The sequence below is a fragment of the Falco punctatus genome (genome assembly GCF_963210335.1).
Source record: "Falco punctatus genome assembly, chromosome: 1".
NCBI lineage: Eukaryota > Metazoa > Chordata > Aves > Falconiformes > Falconidae > Falco > Falco punctatus.
In genome coordinates this window covers 3,387,838-3,412,522 of record NC_137580.1, presented here as the reverse complement: position 1 = coordinate 3,412,522, position 24,685 = coordinate 3,387,838, and the positions used below count along the sequence as shown (strand labels likewise).

General features: G+C 38.5%; 1 protein-coding gene across 10 annotated transcripts in view; it reads right to left on the bottom strand.

Moving 5' to 3' along the window:
* The window catches only part of TENM3 (teneurin transmembrane protein 3), a 437,496-nt gene that overhangs the window by 294,182 nt on the left and 118,629 nt on the right, over positions 1-24,685 (bottom strand). For all 10 annotated transcript variants that reach the window (XM_080379140.1, XM_080379147.1, XM_080379148.1 and 7 more), the window contains one exon: positions 16,162-16,440. In XM_080379140.1, the coding sequence (XP_080235266.1) occupies positions 16,162-16,440 (279 nt within the window). The remainder of the gene's footprint in view (positions 1-16,161; positions 16,441-24,685) is intronic.

Sequence of the window (24,685 nt, the reverse complement as noted above, 5' to 3'; positions counted from 1 at the left end):
ATTGGAATATGCAAAAGCACACATCTTTCTTAAAGCTGCAGTAAAACTACTACATGAATTACAAGCAATCTCATCGAAAATTACCAGAGATAAAGAAGGTGGATGCAAAAATCTACTTATTTTAATTGGATAAAATTTACTGAGGTTATTTGCAGGATTCAGAAGCCCTTCTGAATTTAGAAAAGTTAGGCTTTTTTAAAAGTTATTGCAAATGTACTTTTCTTTTTTTACATACATATATATACACACACATACATATATATAAAAAAAGATACCCATCCTTTTCAAATTATTTAGTTCAAGAAGGTAAAAAAGGCAGAGTTAGGAAGTTTGACAGAAAACAAGCATTATGATGCCCATTTATTAGTAGGAAAACAAAATCAGAAAGATGAAGTAACATGCAAATGCAGAGACAGGAAATAAGTGACCAGATCAGGATTTCACTGCAGAATCTCTGAATTCAAAGCAAATACTCTGAAGGCTTCCCCACATGCAAAGTTCAGAAGAAACTAATAAGCAGAACAAAAGTCACTGGGATTGAAATTTAGCTGAGCTAATAGTTGCACTTTAGTAATTACAAGTTATCAGGACACTGAGTCTAACCTGAACTTGCAGCAGAATACTCAGCACTGATTCCATACTAAATTTAATGGACATAATGAACCATTATCATCACATCCAGGAGTATGGTACATTTTCTTTGATTATTTCCACAGACTATCCAAAACTCAAGCCCACTTAGCTTGTGAAGTCTGATGAGAGCACAGCCTGAGGTAATACAGACACACAAACAGCTCATAAGAGATTAAGCTAGGCTTGATTTAACAAGGACAAATAAAGTAGGACCACAATGGAAGAAAAGTTTGTGGGTTTTTTTAAATAATAATTTTTTAAATTGTTTGTTTTTTAAGGCAAACCAGACTAATCACATATTTTGCATAAAAATACATTACGCTTTCTGGCTTTTTCATAGGTTCTGGGGAGGAAAACCATTGCTTTATAGAAGGAAAACCACAGAACGTGATAAAAAAACATTCAGAAAAATTTCTTTTTTTTGGACACGAGTGCAAAATATCTTCTTCTGTATCTTTTAGTATACTGTATTCAAACTCTAAAATGTTTTTAATCACAAGGAAAACAGGATTTAGAGATAATCAATAGTACCATGTCACCTGAATGGTTACTTCCAATTTATGTTATGAATCCTGGGTTAACCAGAATCAGCAGGGAACCATGTAATGCAGTTCCCCAAGAGACACCGTCTCCTGTATTTACCAAACATACATAACTTTCTCATTGAAAACAAAACAATCTTTTGAGTTCAATTAACTCTCCAGTCTCAACAAAAAGTGCACTGCAGTAGATGCTTTTTTAAAGGAATAATTTATCAGAATTCTCTTTAATACTTTTTTCATAACACTGAAATACCTCAGAAAAGAGGATGAAAAAATTCAATTGCGTAGAGCTGATCAGAGGAACAAAAATCCACTCTGAACAAAGGTAAGCCGATTAACTTTTTCATAAAAATCAATATATTTGATGCTGCAAAGAACAAAGAACTTGTAAGAAAACAAGAAAGAAATGAATTTGTGTTTTTTTAAAGCAGATTGCTAACTGAAAGTACACAGACTCTGTTACCCCATTTTTAATGTTGTTATGGCTGTTTAAATGTGTTCCCCAAGTCCCAGAAGCGCAAAGGTGACTCTCTGGATAAGGAGAATGTTATTAATGTACGCAAAGTGGACACCAGCATTTTTGTGGGTAGGTTCACTTAGTAGTTTTATATATGTTACATCTGGAAAAAAAAAAAAAAAAGGTAAGAACTCTAACCTACCTTGTAAAAAACGTAGCTGGGCATTTGTAACAACTAAAACTGAGTTTTGAAATGTATATACGTGTCACAGAGCCGTCTAAACCACACTTGACAAATAACACCTAGTGTCACAGGGACTCCAACATTATTCTGTTTTAGGTAATGCTGAAAAATAGCTATCTTCCAAGTTATTAAACTTTATGAGCTCCTCATTGCAGGCAGCAGACAAAAATATTTTTACATAGCTGTTTATGAACCCAATTAAGAAGTCGATACGTGGCTACACGTAGACTGCAGTGAAACCCACTTTTTAAAGACAACAGGTTCTTGTCTGCTTGAGACTTGGCCTTGCTGGAAACAAGAACTGTAACTGCCAGAAGAGCAAGAAGAGTGGTTTTCCCCATAGACGTGAAAAAGTATTTCAGCCTTTTCCAGGCAGTAGTTATAGGGCTGGGCTGGCAGGTCTGGCCATCTTCTGGCAACCTAAAAAACAACGGAGGAACGACACAACTACATCAAACTGCCTTGGCAGCGTCAAGGTGGTAGAAAGAAATGGCACTGCCATCAGCCTTGAAGGTATAAACCTCTGCAGCTCCGGGAGCAGGTGAGTATCCCCACTGCCCTGTGAATAAGAAATTTATGAGCTGGTCAGAGAGTTAGAGGAACTTCAGGAAAATATTGAGGAAGACGAATAAAAACCTGAATCCCTGAGTTGAACCTCTGGCTGACAGGTCGCCAACAAGCAACGCTTGGGTGAAGCAGTCACAAGTCATGCCTTCCATGCTGAGAAGGCTTTCACTTCGACTTGGCTCCTTCTATGAAGTCAAACACTGCTGTATTTTTTATGTCACGGGAATTATTAGATATGAACTCTCTCCTTGCTTATTTCTACTCACAGCCTAATTGCCAGCAGATCCCAAAACATTCTGATAAACTGCATTTTGGGGTAAGACAGGAATACTCCTAAGACACTGAAGAGATTCTTGTTCCAAAACCAATACCCTCACAAACGGTCTTCCAGAAAATTACCAGCACTGTATAAATTACACCAAAGGCTGCTGAGGAACTATCAGATCCTGCAACCTTAAAAATACATTTTCACATGAGGAAGTGCTGTTAAAATTAAACAACCAGCCCAGACCTTGGCATCTTAGAGCTTCTCTTTTGGAACTAAAAAGATTGCGGCTATAGGTTCTCCCAACTCCACAGTATTCCCTGCTGTATTTTCACAGAGCAAACCTCAATTTTCAGTTAAATACAAAAAGGAAATCAGAAGGGGTGGGGTGGGGTGTGTGTGTGTGTCTGTTACAACCACAGAAATGTGAACCAATTTGTCCATCTGTCCATTTCTTCTGTGCAACATCTACACACCACAGGACAGATGTAAATTCAGCAAAAGCACTGGCAGAACAATTATAGGGCCACAATTTCTGGTAAGATCCCTCATCATTTTGCAGCTGCAGACTGAATCAATGAAAGCCAGCTGAGGCAAAATACAGCTAATCTAACGAGCAAATGTGAGCCTGGGAACAATGGATTTCTACACTCAACCCACTCCTATATCGAGTCTTTCTGTGAATTTAGTCAACATTCTCTATATTAATTTGATTTCTCTGGGAAAGATTTTTCAATAGCGCTTATATGATTTAGGAGCCCAAGTCCTATTACAGCTCATGAGGATGCGAGCTCTAAATCTCCAGGGCCTTTTAAAAAAATAAAATAATCTCACTCTACCTGTAAAATGGAAAAACAATCGTTACTTTCTGCCTTCTAACTACACCGATACAAGGACTAAAAAGAATATCCAGTACTGTCCCTGCGTGAACTCCTCACTTTTCCAAGGCTCAAAAGGCTAATATAACCTTATCATGACTTCAGGTCAAAAGATTGAGTCTAATGGACCAATGGAAGGAATTAATTTCAGAGCTCAGGACCTTTAATTGAGAGCAGATGGTGCCTAGTCCCTATAAATTTAAAGTCTGGGGCCTGTTAACAAAAGCATCTAATCTCATCTTAGTTGCCATAAGCAGCCAGGACCCAGCAATATTGAGTTTACAAAACAATATAACAATCTCCTAGAGCTCCGTTGAAAGCAAACAAGCAGCAAAAACAGTTAATGAAAAAGACGTCATATGTTCTCTGCAGCTAAAGTAGTTGAGGGAACGAGCAGCAGAATTCCCCACTGAGTGCAGCTTTTAGGCAATTTTAAATAAATCTCCTTACAGAACATGCAGCAATCACACAACGAAGAACTCAGCAGCTTGAACAATGCTGGTTAACGCTACATGCAAGGAGACTGGATACTAGCCATTTAACCAGTATGATAGAGGCCGTTCCCTTCAAAGTCATTCTGACCTAGGTATCTCGGAAACTTTGAATATTCACAAGAACTTCAAAGATTATAAACTATCTTGATATATTCAGTATCCACCTTCAGCAGCAGGCAGCGAAGACAACTCTGAGACCTTCTCTGAGAACTAACTTTTGCCAAAAAGGATCTTATGCCTTCTCGTTTCTGCTATTTTTCTTTGAATTGCGCAAGTGACCTATACAGTTTGGTTCAGCAGAACCCACTAGAAAAGGAATTCCAGTTTTCTACACAGATAAAGCAACCCAAATTCTTTAGACTGTCTGCCATAGGTGCAGACCGAGACTCCGTAACATCAGTCAACAGCAGTTATACATTTTATTTCTAACGATAAAGCAGTTCATAGAACTATTACGTTCATAAGACCCCAGCAACTGGGGGGATGACAAAAATTAAAAAAACGATCTCTTTCTCCGGCACAGAGTAGGTTAGTGGCAGAGTGTATAACATCAGAATAACCTTCCTTTGCCTATGCTCATGACTGCACATGGATTCACCATGTAAATGCTTTAAAGCTTCTAGGTCATTTGAAGAAGAAGAAACTGGTCTTCAGCACTGGACGTTTAATCTGTGCATATGTATATAAACTGTGAAAATAAAACTGTTTAAGAAAAAAAGTCTTGTAAGGATAGCCATGTATATGCATACATGGCCGTATACATACATTTACGCATCTAATTTCACCACAAAGGACAAAAAGGAATTGTGATGTAGTCAACCAGAGAAATCAGTCTGTTGCCAGCCTTTACTCTGTTGTGGCCTGGCAATCCAGAACCAGGGTTTCGAGGGTCAGTTGCTTCTTTTTCTGCTGTGAATACTGCACCAGAGGTGAAAACGCTCACATTTTGTCTCAGACATACCTCGTCAGCTGCCACGGTACCCCAGGGAGGGATTTGCCAGCAGCAGCACAGGCCTGGCACGGGAGCTGCACAGAGTCTTCACACTCCAAGAAAACTGTTATCTATTATGGATGTTCTTATAGAAGATACGAGATACAGGCCTATTAACCATTTACATATTCATAATTTCATCCATAATTCATTTACATTGGTCCCCCTCAGCTTTCCTAACTTGATGCTGTGGGTTCACAATCATTAAATTAAAAATAGTAATAATAAAAAAAGTATTTTGCAAATTTCCACGTACTATACAGAAACCTGGGCTAACCCACAATGATGGCAGCAGGTGTCAAAGGCCCTTCCACTGAAAGGCTTCGAATGTGGAGTGAAAAAAATCCAGTATTATTCTCTACAGTTTCGGTGTGCCAAACCCACGCCACTTCTCCTCTACAAAATACACACGAAGACAACAGATAACCAAACACAAAACCCATATAAATTAGAATTAAAATGGTATACTGAATGGAGTGGTGGGGGGCGGTGTGTGGGCTAAAGATCAAAACGACAGCTTCTTAACAAGCATTTGTCTTCGTAAGATTTGAGACTTCATCTTCTTCCCACCTTAAATCAAGGAAAAAAGCTCAGATTTTGCCAACAAATCAGGCAGCACGTTCTGTAGACCAAAAAACATTGATGATTTCAATCCACAGTTTTAATAGTTGTAAAAGGAATTAGTTTTCAAATTTGACTTGAAACATAATTTTAGACTGAATTCTCATCTGAATCAGAGAAATAGGATTTTTTATCCAGAAAATGAAGTAAATCCTTATATGGGTTTAATAAGATTTAGTTTTAAAGAACTGTCTATTCCAAAAGCTTCTTTGCAGCTTTTTGTAAAAACCCCTTCATCTTGACAAATTTTCTACAGTTGTTATTTGACCAGCACACAAAGGCTGTCATCTGTAATTATTACTGATACTCTGACAAAAGCACAGCCTATATTTACTTTAAAGTTGAAATCATTATTAGATTATTTCTCAATATGACATATATAATTATACAAGTAAATGCAATTAAAATCTTATTTCAAATTAAAAATCAAGGTGAAGCTTAACAAACACCTTTAAAACAACTCACCATGAATAAGCCTACTCTTTATACAGAGCTGGTATTATTTGGACTCTACCATTAATATGTCTAATGAATATATAAATGTATGTGCATATATTTGCATGCATATATGTACATACACGCTCCTGTATTGACAGAACTATACAGGAGAAGAAGAAAGTGGTGACCAAGAAACTTGCTTTCAAATGACAGCAAACCAAATAATTTCACAGCTCTGACAGATTTTTTTCTTCTGTCATTTTTATTCCAGTGATAATTACGTCAATAAACCTGATTCAGCAAATCTGTTGCTCTCTAATTCATTAATTAAAACAATTTACTGCTACCACTGTGATTTTTCAAGGACATCAAACCCACATTCCAAATGAAAACAGCAGAGATCATCAGTTTACAGATTTGCAAAGTATGCTTTGCTTTCATGGCCACCTCACAATTAAAACACAACGTAAATGAAAAAGAGCCATTTTCTTTAACATTTCGTTGTGCAAGCACGTCCAGAAGAGCACATTTTGTTTAGGGGGACTGAAGAGCAATATTTTTATATCAAACTCAAAATGAGGAGGAAAAAAAAGTGATCAATGAAAAGTTAACCATTTCCAATTAGAAGAAAAAAACAAGACATGAATATTAATATTACAGTAAATTGCAGAGCAATGGTTTTATAGCCCTCATTTTCTCAGCACTCTTCCTGCTCATTAATTTTTGGGTTAAATAACACAACTGACTCACAGAAAACAAAACCAGAAAGGAAGTGAAGAATTTCTTTTGTCCATCCTCTCCCACAAATCAAGAGCGACAGGAACTGCACCAACATTTTAGAATTGTTTTGAAAAATACATTAGGCTATGAAATATTCACATGGTCGCCAGCAATCTCTTTCACTGAGTTATCCTTGGAATGCCATTGTCTCAGCAGCAGCAATACCTAAGACAGAACATGTTAGGCACGACAGTCTGAATTCGCCCAAACTCTTTTACCCTTGTGTGTTTAAAAACTTCTGCTCATTCTCATTACGCTTCCTCTAGGCCTCCAGCTGGCTGGTATTTTCCTCAAAACGTAGTCCCCAAACCAGTCAGAGACACAGTATTTCTGTCTGAGCACTGCTGAATGCAGTAGTATTATTTCACTAGCACCGTACACAGACAACTGATAAGGTTATAGAAGAAACCCTCACACAGTACAGTGTCCTGGTTTTGCCTGGGATAGAGTTAATTTTCTCCCTAGTAGCTGGTACAGCGCTGTGCTTTGGATTTAGTATAAGAATAATGTCGATAACGCACCGATGGTTTAGCTGTCGCTAAGTAGGGCCTACTCTAAGTCCAGGACTTTTCAGTTTCCCATGCTCTGCCAGTGAGCAGGGGCACAAGAAGCCGGGAGGGGATACAGCCAGCACATCTGCCCCGACCAGCCAAAAGGATATTCCACACTGTAGAGCATCATGCTCAGTGTATAATGGGGGGTGGGGGTGGCCAAGAGGTACCAATCGCTACTTGGAGACTGGCTGGGCATCGGTAAGTGGTTGGTAAGCGCTTGTATTGTGCATCACTTTTCTTTCTTGGGCTTTATTCCTCTCTTATTGTTGTCTCTCTTTCCATTACATTATTATTACCATTATATTTTATTTCAATTATTAAACTGTTCTTATCTCAACCTACAGGTTTTACTTTTTTTCCAGGTCTCGTCCCCACCCAGCCAGCGTGTGTGTCTGTGCATGGGAGAGGCCCGTGTGGTACTTAGTTTGGACACCCCAACCCCACCCTTGACAAATAACTATGAAAACAACAACAAAAAATAAATAATGAACTTCAGCTAACGGCTGCCCAGGAGCAACGCAGATACATCTCCCGGACATGCAGGACAGGGGGTAGGGAAGCCAAAGCTCAGCCATTGCAGAGGAAGAGCAACACGTTTGGTACCACTTACACAAGCTGGGCATACCTAAATCCAGAGGACCAGACAGGAGGCATCCACAGCTGCCGGCAGAGCTGACCAACGTCACTGAAAGGCCACTCTGTGCTTCCTTCAAAGCAATGGAGGAAGGTTCCTGATGACTTTTTAGAAGATAAAGGTCATGTTACCTTCAAGAAGGGCAAGGAGTATATGGGAAAGTAGAGGCGGTCAGCCTCACCCCACTCTCCCAGGGAAAATTATGGAACAAATACTGCAGCAGTTATCCTTGGTGTGCCTGGATAGGCCTCTGGGAAAAGAAAGCGAATGAGAACAGCTAACGTGTATTTACCAAAGGCAAATTATACCCGAACTACCCGACTGATTTCTATGAACAGATAATTGTCTCAGCAGATGAAGAGAGCACAGCCGATGCCGTTTTCCTTGACTTTAGCAAGGCTTTCAACACGGTCTCCCACAGTACCCTGGTACCCAAGCTGGAGAGAGGGAGAGACCAGCTGGGTGAGCTACGAAGTGCAGTTTGTGGAACACGGGTTGTATGAAGAGGATGAACGAACAGTGTTTCGTAGCGTGAAGACCAACTGTTGGCCAATATTCATGGAATTCCTCAGGGCTAATATTGGGGCTGATGCTGGTTTATGTCTGTACTACATTTAACATATTGAGAATGAATAGGATGGAATGTGCCCCCGGCAAGCCTGTGGATCACACCAAGCTGGAGAGAGTCATCAAGACACTGCAGGGCAGCATTGCCTTTCAAAGGCATCTCAACAGGCTGTTAAGAATTGGCTGAAAAAACCCTCATGAATTCCAAAGGCAGAATAACCCCATCTAACACGACTAGCTGGGAGTCCAACGGAAAGCAGCTTTGTAGTAAAGGACCTGAGGAGTCAACGTGGACAACAACTTCCAGCAGCGTGCTCTTTCAACAGTATGCCCTAACCACATACTGGGTTGTATTCAGAAGAAAGGAGCCAGCATACCCTGGGAAGTGATTAGTCCCTTTTATTCAGCATTTGAAGACCGCATCTGGAGTACAACGTTCCGTTTGGAGCTTGCCAGTACTCAGACAGCACTGACAAACTGGAATGAATCCAGCGGAGGCTGACCGTGATGGTTGGACTGCTGAAGCACACAACTCAAGCTGAAGCTGAGTGAGTCTGGAAAAGGCAAAAGGTGGAAATCTAAGTTTGGTCTTCTGCTACCCAAGGCAGAAGTCATCACTGAAACAAGGGAAACCAACTAGATATAAAGCGGAAAAAAAAATTCACAATGAAGTTGATTAAGCACCGGTACAGTTGCCCAGAGATGATGTGGAAATTCTCTTCTTGTAAATTTTCAAGACCCAGCTGAAAAAGGCCTTGAGCAATCTCATCTAAATTAATGTTAGTCCAGCTCTAAGCAGAGTTGAACCACATGACCTTAAAAGGTCTCTTCTAAGATGAATTATTCTATGATTTTCTAAAGGACTGTGATTCAGCCACTTGTTTTCCTCACATTTGGGAAATTTGATTATTTTCACTTAAATGTAGGTCTTCGCACTTCTATTTACTGGACATTTTTTCACGTGGAATTATTTCTCCAGCTTTCATTCTGTCCTACAAAGAATATGTCATTCTTTCCAAGTTACAACATTCTATTTGCATTATCCAAGTCATTAAGAAAATCATGACACACTATGAGGAGTATTATTTGATTCAACTTGCTAGTTCATTAAATTCTGGAAAAAATCCATAAAGAATGATTATTATTAAGTTGTACATTTACCTTGCAAAAACCAACCTAGACCCTCTGTCTCTATTTATGAGTGTGCCAGGAGCAAGGCAGTGTCAGAAACCTTACTAATATCGAAGTATCTATTACTGTTAGCATCTGCTCCTTTTTCCTTATCAAGGAGTGGCTTACACTATCACAGAAAGAAATAATTATAGCTTGACAAGACTCATTTAGTACAAACACATGCTTATTGTCATAAAGCGTAAACCTTTTACTTTTTTTTTTTTTTTAAGATGTTTCCTGTCTAACTGATTAGGCAGGTTCTTCCTCCTTCTCTTTGTCTCTTCTGAAGTTGTTCTGCTTGGTTCTTCCTTCCAGAACCATATCCATCAACAAGGACTTCTCAGACATGAGTCATAAAATGCCCAGAGGCTGTAGACACTCTATACATGCAGGACAAATTTTATTTACAGAAGTAATCTCTAAACTTTTAATAGTATAAATGTTAGCTCTGTGATCAGTTACTCAGTTAGAAAACGCTGAAAACAAAACCAACCAGATGAAAACATATCAACAATATATTACCAGTCTTCCTTCACTGTTAAGTGATAAATCAATCCACTCTTTTTTTTCCCTTTTCTTAGCATTCATGTTTCTGTACAGCTCTTCACTTTTTTGCTGATTACATCTCAACTTTATTTGTATGCCTTGACCTTCCCAATTGCATCTTTGTAAGCTCCTCCTCAGAAATTTGACCTTCTCTGCATTTTCTGCATGGTTCTTTCTTGAAATTCAGATCTCTGGAGAAATCCTAAGCTATTACAGCTGGTCTTTAAACAACTCTTTCACCAATCCTTAACGTTAGAAGGATTTATAGGCTTAACAGCCAAGAGCGAATTCTCTGAAATTTTCTTCTTGAGATTTGTTTTTCTTTACATAGCCCAATCCTAATTTTATTGCCGTCAGCTGTTGTTAAGCCTACAGCTCCTGTGCATCAGAAGATTTGTTAAAGTGTTTCCAAAGAGCTTCATCCTCTGGCCAGATGTTCCGTACCAGACTCCTATCATGAAAGCATCATTAAGATGGCCCTTTGCTATCTCATGCCTTTTCTCAACAGCAAGTTCAGTGACATTTAAAACTGAAATCCAGGAGATCTCAAAAAGTTACTGGAAAAAGCTCAGCCCAGCTGTTCCTGCCTTGGCTACCATTAGCCAAAGGAAACATCAACATGTTTTCTATTTCATCAACAGTGAACGCTAACAAGATTTATTAAAACATATCCACTGAACTACAATCATAACATAACAAAATCTGAAAACTGGCATAACTACAGAAAACTTGCGATAATACTGCAGAAAACCAGAGATGCCTACTTTCATGTAGGGATTTCTGTTCCACGTGTCTGTAACCAAAGAAAAATTCATATGCCTTTTTAGATACTAAATACTATTTCAGAGCCGACTTCTGTCAACAATAAAACAAGACTGATTTCCTGGTCATGAAATTTCTCAGCAGCAAAGCAGGATTTAAGAGATATTGGCATGCTTAATGAAGGGTAGATAATTGCTAGATGGAATACTGGGGGAAAGAGTGAAGCAGCTGTAAATGGTGGTATGGCACTAAGATGAATATTAATTCATCAGCTATGTGGCTGGTTTTGATCAGTAGGCTCAGCATTTGGCTAGCAGGTATCAAGCAGCTCCTACTCAGTAGAGCTCATCTAAGTCAAGTTTTGCCTTAGCATAAAGAAGGATGTTAAACAGGTGAGAATGCGTAACACTACTTCCTGAAGGATGTGCATTATTTAAGAATGCAGAGTTCAAGTATATGATATACTGGGTTAGAGAGAACAGATTTAAAATGTCTTGACAAGTATCTTACCAACGTATTTCTTGGTTTTCAGAGATCTGAATGCCAGTAAATTCATTCTGGAAGCACAAGAGAGTATTAGGTTCACAAGAATGCTATCTTCAAAAACTGTCTGAAGTTGGAGAGGAAGCAAGCAGGTGCCCACACAGCTGATAAAGCGGTATTTTCTCTTTACAGAAATTCTCAGCAATGAACATTCTACCAGCAAGATCTACTTTTCTGTACCTGTGAAAAATGGGTTCACGTTTCAAATCATTTATCTAACCAATTCAGAACAACTGCCTGAGGCCATGAGCTCATACTCCTCTCCCCCTTTCTTTTTATTTTGCTACACCCTGATCACCTCTGGACTCATAACAAACCCCCATCAGTGCAGAACTTTCACCAAGAAAATAACCCCCCACATTTAGTGCCCCCAGAACTCTTTTCTGTACACCCAGCCAGTCTTTGTGGCTGAGTGGAGTCACCTACGGGCACACATCTATCCAGAGCGCCCAGCTCTGTTCCAGCTGGTGACACTGCTTCCAAAGGGACAGAATGGGGCATGGACTTGCTTCAGTCTTAAAACAAGTGACTTTCCAGTCACAGTCATTGCCACAGCCTGAATTTCAGGCCGGCACAAAAAGTGCACACAAAACTGGTTACATAACGTTACAATAAAGAAATAAATTTATTTATATATATTATAAATGTAATAAATAAAAGGAGCTAGCCTTCAAGAATAACTTACTCAATTAACTTTGACGTTTTACTTAACTAGCTTTCTGATGTCTCATGAAGGCAGGGATTGAAGTTTACTGAATTTAAAAATAGTTTAAATAAGGAAGTAGATTCTAAGACACATTAAAAATATATTGACCCTTTAAGCTGAGGTGCCATCTGAAGCCCAACTACAATTTCTAGCTCATACTCTGCTGGAATATTTATTAAGTTTAAAAGACAAGCTTTAGCAATCTCAGAACTTAACAACACAAAGTTAGTAGCAAGCATGTAAAAGACAGGTTGTTTCTGTTTCAAAGTCACAACTCCTAGAACAATTACATAAATTTCTCGATGCAGCGCTTATGAAATAATTTGCAATGAGAATGGAGAAGAAAACCTGAAGAAACACATGCACGCTCAGTGTGCTCCAACTGATACATCATACTGTACGTGACACTGGTAGGTTGCCCAGATTAACAGATGCAGGTCCTCCTTCAGGGAGGCCGACGTGACAAATCTCTCGGAATACGATGCCAAGAGTCATATATGGAACGTGAATGAGCTCAAAGAAAAGTCTTTCTCTTCAGAATGATTTACTGAGCAGTAACCTAAACTTTGACATGAGGATACATATACAAATCCTATGTTTGATAAGTAGTTTGTTTTCTAAAAGAAAAAAAATAACAAACTTCTTAATTTTTTTTTTTTTAAAACCAGCTGGTATTCATGGTATGTTATTAGTATATTTTAAATTTTGCAACTTAATCATGTGCAACGTTATTTGTTTAAAGAAACTTGTAAACCTGCCAATGTTATTCACAAATTTAGGTTGCTTTTGTAGGACCTTAGAAACATAATGTTGAGACCTCAACAAATAAAAGTCAGTATCTTCAACAAACTGTTCCCACTTATTCATTGTAATTGTGCAACAGAAGCTTGAATTTTGCCTTCCTGAGGGATATGCAATCCACAACTATTTCAGAAGAGCAATACGCACAATGGTTACAAGGAAAGAGAGGAAATGTTCTAGATGCCAAGCTTCTCTTCTCGCCTAACTGGCGAGAAAAAAAACCCTAAGTACATTCAACAGATCCCGAGTTCATAAACCTGCAGGCTAAGTCACAGTTCTCATCACTGTGAATAGTCCCATTAACTCCTATCAGGTCTGCTTATGGTAATGGACTATTTAAACAGTGAATAGTTTTACCGGGGGCGAACAGTGAGATTGCTCAAGAACTGAGGCCTTCAGGTGAGGAAAGCATCATCTGGTGGTGTGTTTTGCTCATCATAACTTCCAACTCCTTATCTACCTTAGAGGTAAACACGCTGCACAGAAATGCATTTACCTGTACAAGGGTTCCATCAAACTGCAGGAAGCTTTCACACACAGCAAAGGGGGACTCAGTGCAGAGGACTTGTCATAACTAGTAATTTTGGTTTCAAAGCTTTATCAGATTTGTCAGATTTTAACAGTATACTGGCACAGCTATTAACTTCAGGCCATTAATTAACAAAACTCACACCTGCAGTTTGGTCCTTTGATTAGAGTACCTGTACCTGCCAGGATGATATGGCTTCCCTGGCTTTAAATTATATTTTCTATTCTACTGTGAGCATTTAACATACTGAATTCCAATGTGTATAAAATCATTTCTCAGCCAAATCGTCCATGTTCAGTGGAAACAAAAACACAGAGAAAAATACCAAAGAAGATTAAGCTTTCCACCACTTCTGTAACATATCCACTGAAACAGTGACCCATGACATGGTCCGAGCTATATATGTTTCATAACCCTAGGGGACTCTCAAGCCATCAAAATTTCATTAACCGCACAGCGGTCCCAGTACCTACTTAAGCTGGACTGCTGGCCTCCCTATCAATAAATAAATCAACTGTAATCCTTTTTAGTGACTAAACTCTTCTTTGAAGTTGTATCAAACATCAGACATTCCTTGCATAATTTTAACCAGCACAGAGTAATGTCTTTTCTAACAAATGCACAATCTTCTCTCACATGAAAAAAATAAAACAAAACTCTAAGCTCGTGGAGGAGGTTTTGGCATACTGTAATCAGACATTTTGCTTTTTTAAAAATTGTGAATATCAAGTTTATAAAAAAGTATACTAAACCTAGCGTACTACTGAAGCAGTCACCTGTTTGGAGGTGACTTTCCCCTAAGGAAATTGCGTGTGTGCATGCATGTATACATACATCTGTATTTTCAGTATTTTCATATTAATGTAGGGTTTTAAAAAAGACTAGTATCTGTTTCATCACAGACCTTTCAAAAGAAAAATCACAGGACTGCTCAACAACTTACTCTAGACTGCAAAGCTGTCATCAAGAGTCATCCAACAGAAACTCCACCGCTAAAAGGAAATAGGCAAGTATTCCTGTCCTCCTCCTTCAAAACGTGCCTCTGACTCAAAACAAGTTTTCCAAGCATGAGACAAGACCCCTGCGAACACTGAGAGCTGTCTCCTCAGGTACCACGCAGCGTTAAGTCCAACATAAAAAAGGAGGATCCCATCTGCGACATTCGTCTTGCACAGGCATCTTCAGTTAGAATCAGCCACCAGAGGAAAGACAAGTATGAATAATACCAAAATACAGCTTTGGTTTTGTCTTCTCAAACAGAAGTTAAAATAATAAATAGATAGGACTAAACACTATTGCTTGTAGCTTAAAATAAAAGTGCAGGGTTTGTTGGGTTGTTTGGTTTTTTGGGTTTTTTGGGGGCGGGGCTGGTTTTTTTCAAGGATTACCATACATACACACCTGCACTGATGTTTCTCACAACTTGTAACATCTATCGCCAGAGGATAGAAATAAAATGGCTCTGACTTTTGTACAGCCGAGCAAGAGAGATTTAATAAATTAATAAAATGACGTGTAGACTTGCAGGCAACAGCCATCAGTAATTTTCATCTTTACCCATTTTTCTTTATTCTTTTCTTGAATTTGTCATATAGGAAGTCATGAAGTTAATAGAACAATCATTTTAATTTTAGTAAAGCTGAAAATCTTCTGCAAACAAAAAGAAGTTAAAGATAAAATGTTTTCTAAGATTTGTGCATTTAGCATTTAACACCACATCAGGTTCTGTTCATAACCTCAAGAGGAGCAAAAAAAACCTGAAAAGCTTCAAAAATGAATCACTGAATTGTATTAACCTCTTTTCATTTAAACACTAAGCCTAAATATACAATGGTCATACCCCACCATCCTACAAAGGTGATGTTCAGATTTTATTTTATTTTTTTCCACAATTTTAATTGCACAGTAATCCAGTCCCACAGGCACATCAAAGGCCACATGTCCCTCTTCACCACAATTCCAATTGCTTTCATCAACTATGAAGTTTTAAGCACGATCAGATTTGTTTTCCAATCACATGCACCCTGTTAATAAGCTATTATTTGTGTTCATTCATCCATTCTACAATTCTACAACTTCTCCAAGACGTCTTGAAGAAAAGTTTAGAAAGAAACCTTTGATTGCAGGCTGCCCTTGGGGATCAACTTTATCACCACTTAGCTGCTCCCCAAAGGGTAACAGGTGACATGGCCTGAGAGAAAACAGAGTTAATCTTTTTTGTGATTAAACTCTTTCACAATTACAGCTAAAACATCACATCAAAAGCTTGCATTAGTTAGGACTGATATTGAATATTGACTTTTCTGGGAAGAGGAAGAAAAAAAAAAAGGGTAAGTAATTCAAGGCCATTCCTTTAATGATTTAAAATTATTGAGTGTCAACCAAAACAGCAAATAAAACATTGATTTATATACGGGCATATGCATAAGAACTTACCATTTTCACTGTCGGACTTGTTTTCGTGTTCGGTATCAGTCAGAGTGAGGGCTGAGTTGGAACGGCTCGACAGACAGGAACTGCGCCCCGATTTGACCCCCCTGCCCCAAAGTCTCATGGCATGCTCTGGAGACATCACTCCTTCATTTTCAGTATCAGCATCTGACCCTGCACTGATAGAGTAACCTCTGTGGGGGAGCCCCATTTCCGCACAAAATGTCAGTCCTCGGCGCGTTGCTGGTTCACAAACTCCTAACTGCCTTAGGGTAAAATTCTGTCCTGATTAGGGGAAAAAACAGATAACAAAAAGGTGAGATTTCTTTATTTGTTTGGTTGGTTTTTTTTTTTTTTTTTTAAAAAAAAAAAAGAACCTAAAAGTAAAAACTCTTTACAAAGAGTATAATTATCTCAGGTATCCCACAACGTGTTTTGTCAAAACTCTGCAGGTTTTACAATCAAATGGATTCTTTTGTCTCTAGCTCTCTGTGGTGCCCCTTTCATTCATACTACACCTTAGCACTATTTTGTCAACTGCTTAAACACATCAAAAATGCTCCTGGGGAGGAAAGAAACATAACAGAACTTGCAAACTAAGAAAAGCCAATTCAGCACATGAAAGGATTAAAAATAAATGACAATTTTGGGGTGGGTTTTTTTTTTTTAGGTTTTCAAAGTGTGAAAGCAGTAACAAGGTGTTTGTCAGACTTTTTTTTTTTTTCCCCGCCCACCCTGGTTAGAGGCCAAAGCAACAGGCTGTTTTCCCCATACAGATGTCACCAGTGGAAAAACTAAATGGGAACCAAACTCACTTGTCTTTTATTGGATCTCTCTGGCCTACTTTAATACACACATATAACCAAACACCACCCGTTACCTGCAAGGATTACATTGAAGTTGTTATTTTTCACGCCTCCATATTTTCAGCAACATTTTAGGCTTTTACAGCTGAAGCAGAGACTGTGCATTTTAAACAGACTTTTAGCCTCTGTTTTGGGGCACAGCAAGAGACAGAAGTGAATCCCAAATGATTGTATTAATAAATTAGGTGCAATAAACTCATGACACTTCAATAACTTAAAGTGCCTAAATTATGTGACACTCAAAAATGACTGCCTTTTTAATGGCTGTGTCTTCATCCTACTTTTATGTCCATAGATTTAAGACATTTTATGATATATAGACACTTGGCAAGCTCATTTGCATGCCTATACCTATAATGGTTTTCCACCTTAGCCACAGTTATTTCACAGCTCCAGGAACAAATCAGAACACACACATTCAATTTTTGAATTGAACAGGCATCCTAATTTCTCCAAAATTAGTCATTTAACATAAAAATACACAACATAATTAAAGCTTATAATAAAACAAGAACAGAATACTATCTATCCGAAAGTAATAGAATTGCAGAAGTGTGAATACAGAAGTGTAAATAATTCCTGAAATTTATTTAAGAGTTAATGCCCTGGACATTAACTTGTTTTAGTGAGCCAGTTAATTATTGTATTGCCGTGATCATATGAAATTGTCGCTATAAGTTTCTTTGCAGCCAGAACCAGAAATGAATTCTGTCAATGACTTTCATAAATAATGAAAATCAGTTACTACAACAGCTGCTAAACTTCGGTACAAATCGAAGTGTATTTATTACGCAGCTGTGAATAAATATTTGAACAAAAATACAGCTGGGGAGGTAAACATGAAAGGAGTAAGTGTATCTATGACTGCGTCTGAACGGTGTGAAGGGTGTAAGAACAGGGGGTTACCATGCACACGGATAGTATCTTGCTATTTTTTAAAGCTGTCACACCATGAGAATTTTCAGGGTTTGTGAGAGCTAAAACTAATCAGAGAAGCAACAGGCCAAACAAACCACCCAGTGGTAACAGGGTTAGAGCTGAAAGTAGCAAAGTGTCTAAAATGCTTTTTATTTTGCATTTTGGTAAACATACGCTAAGGAAGACAGCCTAGAACACTGGTTTTATGTGTTTGGGACATTATTATGTGACTCTGCATTTTCAAACAGTTGCCTTAAGTCAGAACCTAATATACAGGAAGCCTATGTGTATTATAGGTGTACCTACACACACGTTAAGTGGCTAATGTGTATACACAGTTGCACATGCAGCATCTTACTGGTTCTAAGAACAGGGTTTTGGGAAGCAAAATGGAAAGGAAAGAGGTATTTCTGACTGAAGACATGGGTACTTGAGTCAGCAACAAAACTGCCATTGACTTCAATGCTACCAGGTGTTATGGCCATGGTCCCCATAACACCATGGTGCCGAGATCTGGAGGTGAGGAAGGACAGGGACAGACACAGATGCTGCCTCTCGAGTCACACTTAAACCTGCTGTAGTGGGTGAGCATGGCAACCTGCAGCTCCTCAGCCAGCCTGCACCATGCTCCCCCCACTGCTGAAAGGGCCTCTTTGCACTCAAAAGAATCTCTCAGGGAGACATCTGTGCAGGTGTATCAATTTTAATAGAGTCACACACACACACCCCCATCAGTTTTTTTTCTTCCCCCTCTTAAGCAAACTATTATTTTTAAAAGAAACTACTTCAGGCATTTATCAACATCCTCCACGATCACTTTCTAGAAGACTTGGTCTCAGACACAACATACTACGTACCACCTATTAATGGATTTTATTTTTTACTTTAAGTTTACAACAGCCTGCCTCTATGTAAAATATTTCCTTCTTTTTTCCCCCTCTTATGAGTGGTAAGAAAACCAAAATGGCATGTCACAGGGCCAACACAGAAAAGGGGGCTTCTTTGTATATTGCCGTTTCATCCCATTCACTATATTAGAGCTCATCATTACACTGAGAAGTTTTACAGCATAGCCCAGAAATCTTGTTAACAGCTTTAGAAACACCAGGCTAAAGTATCTTCTGAATTAAAGCCTTCCTAAGAGCCTTACTAAGAGGACTGCACTCCGTGTAAGTTGCCTACACAAATGAAAAACACACTAAAAAAACCCCCAACACACACAAAAAAAACAAACCCAAAACCACAAAACCCAAACCAAAAAGTTGACATGGAAAAACATATGTATTTGTGTAGGAATTTATATCCTAAAGGAAATCATACATATGCGATATAAAAAATTTACATGATCTTAAGATTGCTGAGCAATGAAAACAGGAAGCCAGGGAAAGGTGAACATGGCTGGGATGCAAATCTAGTGGGCAGCAGAATAATTGGGGACTTTTACCTGATAATGAACAATATTATGAAATAAAAATAAGAATTGAAAAGGAGGTTGTAGGAGCTCTGTGGGAAAAAAAAAAAAAAAAAAAAGAAAAAAAAAAAAAGAGTATGAAGAGAGGATGTTCTCTTTCTTGTGGTTCTTAGAGTTTCTAATTAACCTTTCCGGAATGACTTCAATGTGAGGGATTTAATCATCGGTTTCTTACACTGTGCACACATTTGCAATTTCTCCTGCTGACAATAAGTGCCTCAACAGTTCATAAAGACTTAAAAACAACTCGGCGATTGTAATGAACTAATTCCTGAGAAGAAAATGTAGATACAGAATAAACGGATAAGCATAATGCTTTATGGTTTGTTTTTTTTTTTGCTTTCCTTTAAAAAAGCATGAAGTGTAAAATGGAAAAAAATCAGACACAACATTTCAAGGAGGCTTGTTCTGGAGACCCCTTTAGGGTTTTTAGACTATTTAGGATGATGTATCATAAAGTCAGGTTTTAAAAACTGACAATAATACTGTTTACTACCACTTTACCATTCGATACTGCATATCTCTTGGCTAGCAATATCAATTTATGGGTAGTGTAAGGACACCTGACACCCTCCATTCGTGCAGACAAGAACAAAATTAATGTAATAACTCTAAAATAACTTTGAGGAGCTTGTGTAGCAATCACTGTTAAAAACGGCACTTGCCAACAGTAACCATACGCATCAACCTGTTACGTTGCAACCACTTTCTGTGCAAGCCATGATCCACACACTATTACTGGTGTACTTCCTGAACTACATTAAATAAATACAAAAAAAAAGTATAACAACATAATTTTAATACATAATTTCTTTTTAAAGAGTGTATGTGTGCATATATGAATATATATTTCTCTGCCAGAATCACAGATTACATTGTCTAGAAATGTAAATTATTTTTTTTAATCAAATACTGCATATAAGCAAGTCTGAGGTATGCAGAAATTATATATAATTTTAGGAAGTCAGAAGTTAACAGGTGGAATTAAATGGAAAACTGCTGCATTTGTGCCACATTTGTTTCCTTCAACTAAGTTGTGGACAATATTCAAAAGTCATCCCTGATAACTTAAGCTTCAATTGGAAATGTTACCTGTGGGAATGGGTTTTTGAAGAGGACTACTAAACAAAAGAAAAGGCCCCACGGTTCTTCAGTTGTCAGTCCTTCCTCTAAGTTGGATTTATACTGAATATATACACAAGAGATATTTTCTTAAAAAAAAAAAAAAAAAAAAAAAAAAAAAAAAAAAAAAAAAAAAAAAAAAAAAAACACAACCACAAAAAAAAAAACCATGAAAAAGGGAAAGAAACAAACTGAAGGAATGAACAAAGAGTAGCCAAGAGAGAATTTGTCAGCATCTCCAGACACCAGCACTGTCCTTCGTAATTCATTAATCACTCATGAGTCAACAAGTCAGGTTTTAGCAAAAATAGATTATTTTGGAAAAGAGGAAACAAAACAAAACAAAACCTGAAAAGCTTCCAAAGCATCTGACCTGTTAGCATAAAAATACACCCACGTCCCTACATTTTAAACCAGAAGAATTATAGTTTGAGTGCCTTTGCTGACTTTGGTTTTGTCCTAACGGGATAGGCACAGTACCAAAACGGCAGAGGTCCCAAACCCATCCAAGACCATACTCAAAACTCTGTCTAGTTTTGCTCTTCCTTATGCTTCTGATGAAGTTTCATGCCATGACTGCTCTCTCTGCATTCTTTATTACTTGTCACTCCTCTCTCTAATCTATTGTTCCTTTGTATCATCTTGCCGGCTTCTATCTGACCAAAACACTTCTGTACCATTCAAAAATCAAGTACATTTTCCCCATAAGCACTCTGTGATAACACAAGACAAAACCACTCATACTCAATTTACAAAAGCTGAGAAACAACTAAAGCTATGCAGATGCCAAACTATGATCACGGTCCTTAGGGGAACCAGTCTTCTCTCCCTTACATTTTCTGGATTCCCTACTTCACTCTGATTTTATAATTGTTTTTAATTAAAAAGAAGCTTCATTTATTTAGAAAGCAAACGAGGAAAATGTTTTTCTCAGGTTTATATTTTCTGTCTGCATACAAACATGCCCTCGTAATACAATGCTTATAGTTTATTGTATAAGCGACACTGACATCGAAGTGTTTCTGCCAGGACCATGCTTTTTGGTGCTATTTTGATATGGGGAAAGTACGTTCTTCCCTTTGTATCCATGTTTAGACACTATGTAGTGGGCATGTTTTTCTTCTTTGAAGCTCCTACCTGGAGCTCACGCTCAATACCTCTGAACACTTTCTGCAGAGCAGAAGCCAGCACGCCGCCGCAGCGCACCTCTGCAATGCTTCATCCTTTCTGAACAACCAAGAGCTCAAGACCGCTGACCTGATGCAACAGTGCCCTGCCTCCCTCACTCATACACACGACCGCTATGAAGGAACAGCGCTGGTCAACTGCAAATCCAACTGCCTGTTCACAGTCCTGATTCCTGAAAAAACACAGAGTTCATTCATGTGCTAATCAAAGACAGAAAAAGGAGCTTCTTTGCAGGTAACAGTAGGCAGCAAAACTGTCCCCTCTGTTCTCAGGGCACTAGCCAGTCACTACAGGACCACCGAGAACATTGGGGTAATGTTCCCAGATGATCAAAGCAGATCTGGACTGGTTTAGCAAGAATTTCACACAATTCTAAGGGATCTTAAACATCATCCACCTTCAAGTGCCAATTCTACCTGGTTTCTTAAGGAAAAATATGTAACACCACTTTGTAAGTAATTTCCCTCCCCCCCCTATTTCCTGGGCCAGATGTAGTGTGGCACAAAGGTGGCCCTTCGTAAGGAAAGATCCTGAGAGGAAGGAGACTGAAATGGAAATAAATGCACAGCAGGACAACAGATTGGCTGGAAATGGAAGGACAAAGATATTTTAAGGAGAAAAACAGCAAAACAGATGCCCTGGATGCTCTATAAAATTCTGTTAAGAAGTGCACAACTGCTGTCTCCAGAAGTCAGTGTATTAGGTGTGTAGAATACAATTACACAAAAGATAGGACGAGTAACAGATGTGATACCAACCATTTTGACACAACAAACTTCACAACGTATTTACTAAAAAGGAGTTTTCAAAGCTGAACTTGCAGAGCTCTGATTGCTAGGATGCAAGAAATTGCAGTGAAGACGAACAAGTAATGAGCTTTGCCTACGTTAACATTTTTTCTTCATGATTTGGGTATTTCGTTGTTATGACTTCATCCTGATTTGATCTTGTTTTTGTGAAAATTATCTGTTAAATTTAAACCTTCCTAATCCACTCTATTACATTTTTCTCCTGTTTAATTCCTATGTTTTTCTCTTCACTTATCACAACCTCCTCCTTTGTCACCTCTTAATCTCTCTTTCTTGACCTTTCCGCTCTATTCCCTTTTCCATCTTAACCTCCTTTTCTTATCGTTATCCGATTTAGAGCAGAGCTCTAAGATTTGTATGAATGGCAGTTGTTTCTCCAATATATCCAGTAAACTACATAATAACAAATGGCATTAAATTATATTAAATCTTAGCAACTGCGCATATAATTTTCAGGTGCTCAGGTTATTCTGAGTAAATATTAACCATACAGTTCCGCCACCCCTTATGAGCTTTCAAAAGCGTATGGGGAGCTAAGTCATGGTCTCAGTGACTTCTGAAAGAGTTAGTGCCAGATACCGTGAGTTCTCCGAGCTGTGCTTACCGTGCCGCTCTTGGTAGAACAGCTGTATGTAAAACTCAAAACCTGAGTCAATTCTAGAAAGACAAACCTACCCACATTTGTGGGAAATAAACTATTTCAAACCTGATACTTAAACCAGCTGTGTATTTTTACTGGCATTAAACTACAAAATCAGAAGACGACACTGACTGAAATGCTAGTCTGGGGAAGTTTTTATTTTAAGAAACAGAGCAAAATCAATGTGAATGAAACACAGTATCTTCCTGCAACTGTTTTTCCAAATTATGGTTAAAACATGCAGACTCTTCCGTGCAGTATGGGAGACTTGTAATTTTTTTCCCTGTTAGGCTTGAGGGTGGCAGGGGATCCACTGTACTAATCCACGGACTAGAACATAAGAAGCACTTCTTAATCCAGTATAAGGATAAAGGACTGTTCATCAAGCCCTCCTGAAGTTACCGCAGAGTAAGATTAAAGTCAGCTCAAGACAGTTTCACAATTGCACAACTCAAAGCTTCAAGCTACAGCACCAGCAATCATGTTTCAGTAAATGTATTAATAATTAAAACAATATGGTTCCAAATTTGGGGATTTTACGTAAAAATCAGGTTTTACGACTATGATTACATAATGTATAAACTGAATTAAGAGAAACTAACATAGCTGTCCAGATCACGGGCTGCAAGGAGACAAAAAACCCCAACCAAAACCCCACAAAAACCCCAAAACCCCCAGGATTCTGTGGATTTAAAAAAGAAATACAACTCCATGAGCAGCAAGGAACACAAAGTCTTGATCATGACCAGAATGACAGTATAGACGTTTTAGGGCCCTCTTTGGATCCTGGGACCAAATCATCAACATCTCAGCATCCATTTATTGCAAAATACGAATAAAGCCTAAATTTGATAGATGTGGAGAAAATATGACCCAAGGGTAAGCAATGCAGAGATGATAGATATCCAGTCTGCAAAGAGCCTACAACCAGATCTGACAGGTATGAACTGCCACATTAAGGTCAGTATGATGCTAAAGACGTGACATACAGCTTGAAACAGGGAAAGAAGGTGAGGAGGAAGGAGGCAGCATGAACAGAAGCACACAAAACAGAGCTCAAGCTCCTCCATATGGGGAGGAAAGAAAACTCTGCCGTTATTTATGCCTTTCCATGAGGGAAAAGCACGCCTGCCACCACAAGTGAATGGACAGACCCACAGAGGGGTATGTCTCACAGCATGGTAGAAAAGCCGATTTGTTCAACAGGCTCTTCGGTGAGATAAAGGAAAAAAATCCCAACACACCTATTCACAGTAGCCCATGTATTTTATTCGTAGGGTTTCATAAAGAAGTATCCCACATGCATGGGAATCGGCTCTGCAATGCGTGGATAGAATGAGGCGCTCAGCCTGTTGCTGTAGGCAAGTGCAAGAAACAACAGAGAATACAGACCCAAGGATTTATGCAGAAATTAAAACCTCTTTTACCCCCTCTCACACTCTCTCTTCCCGTCACACACTCGCAAAAGGGTTTCTGTTCTGTAAACCCCATAACACACGTAGCGTAGCATTGTCTT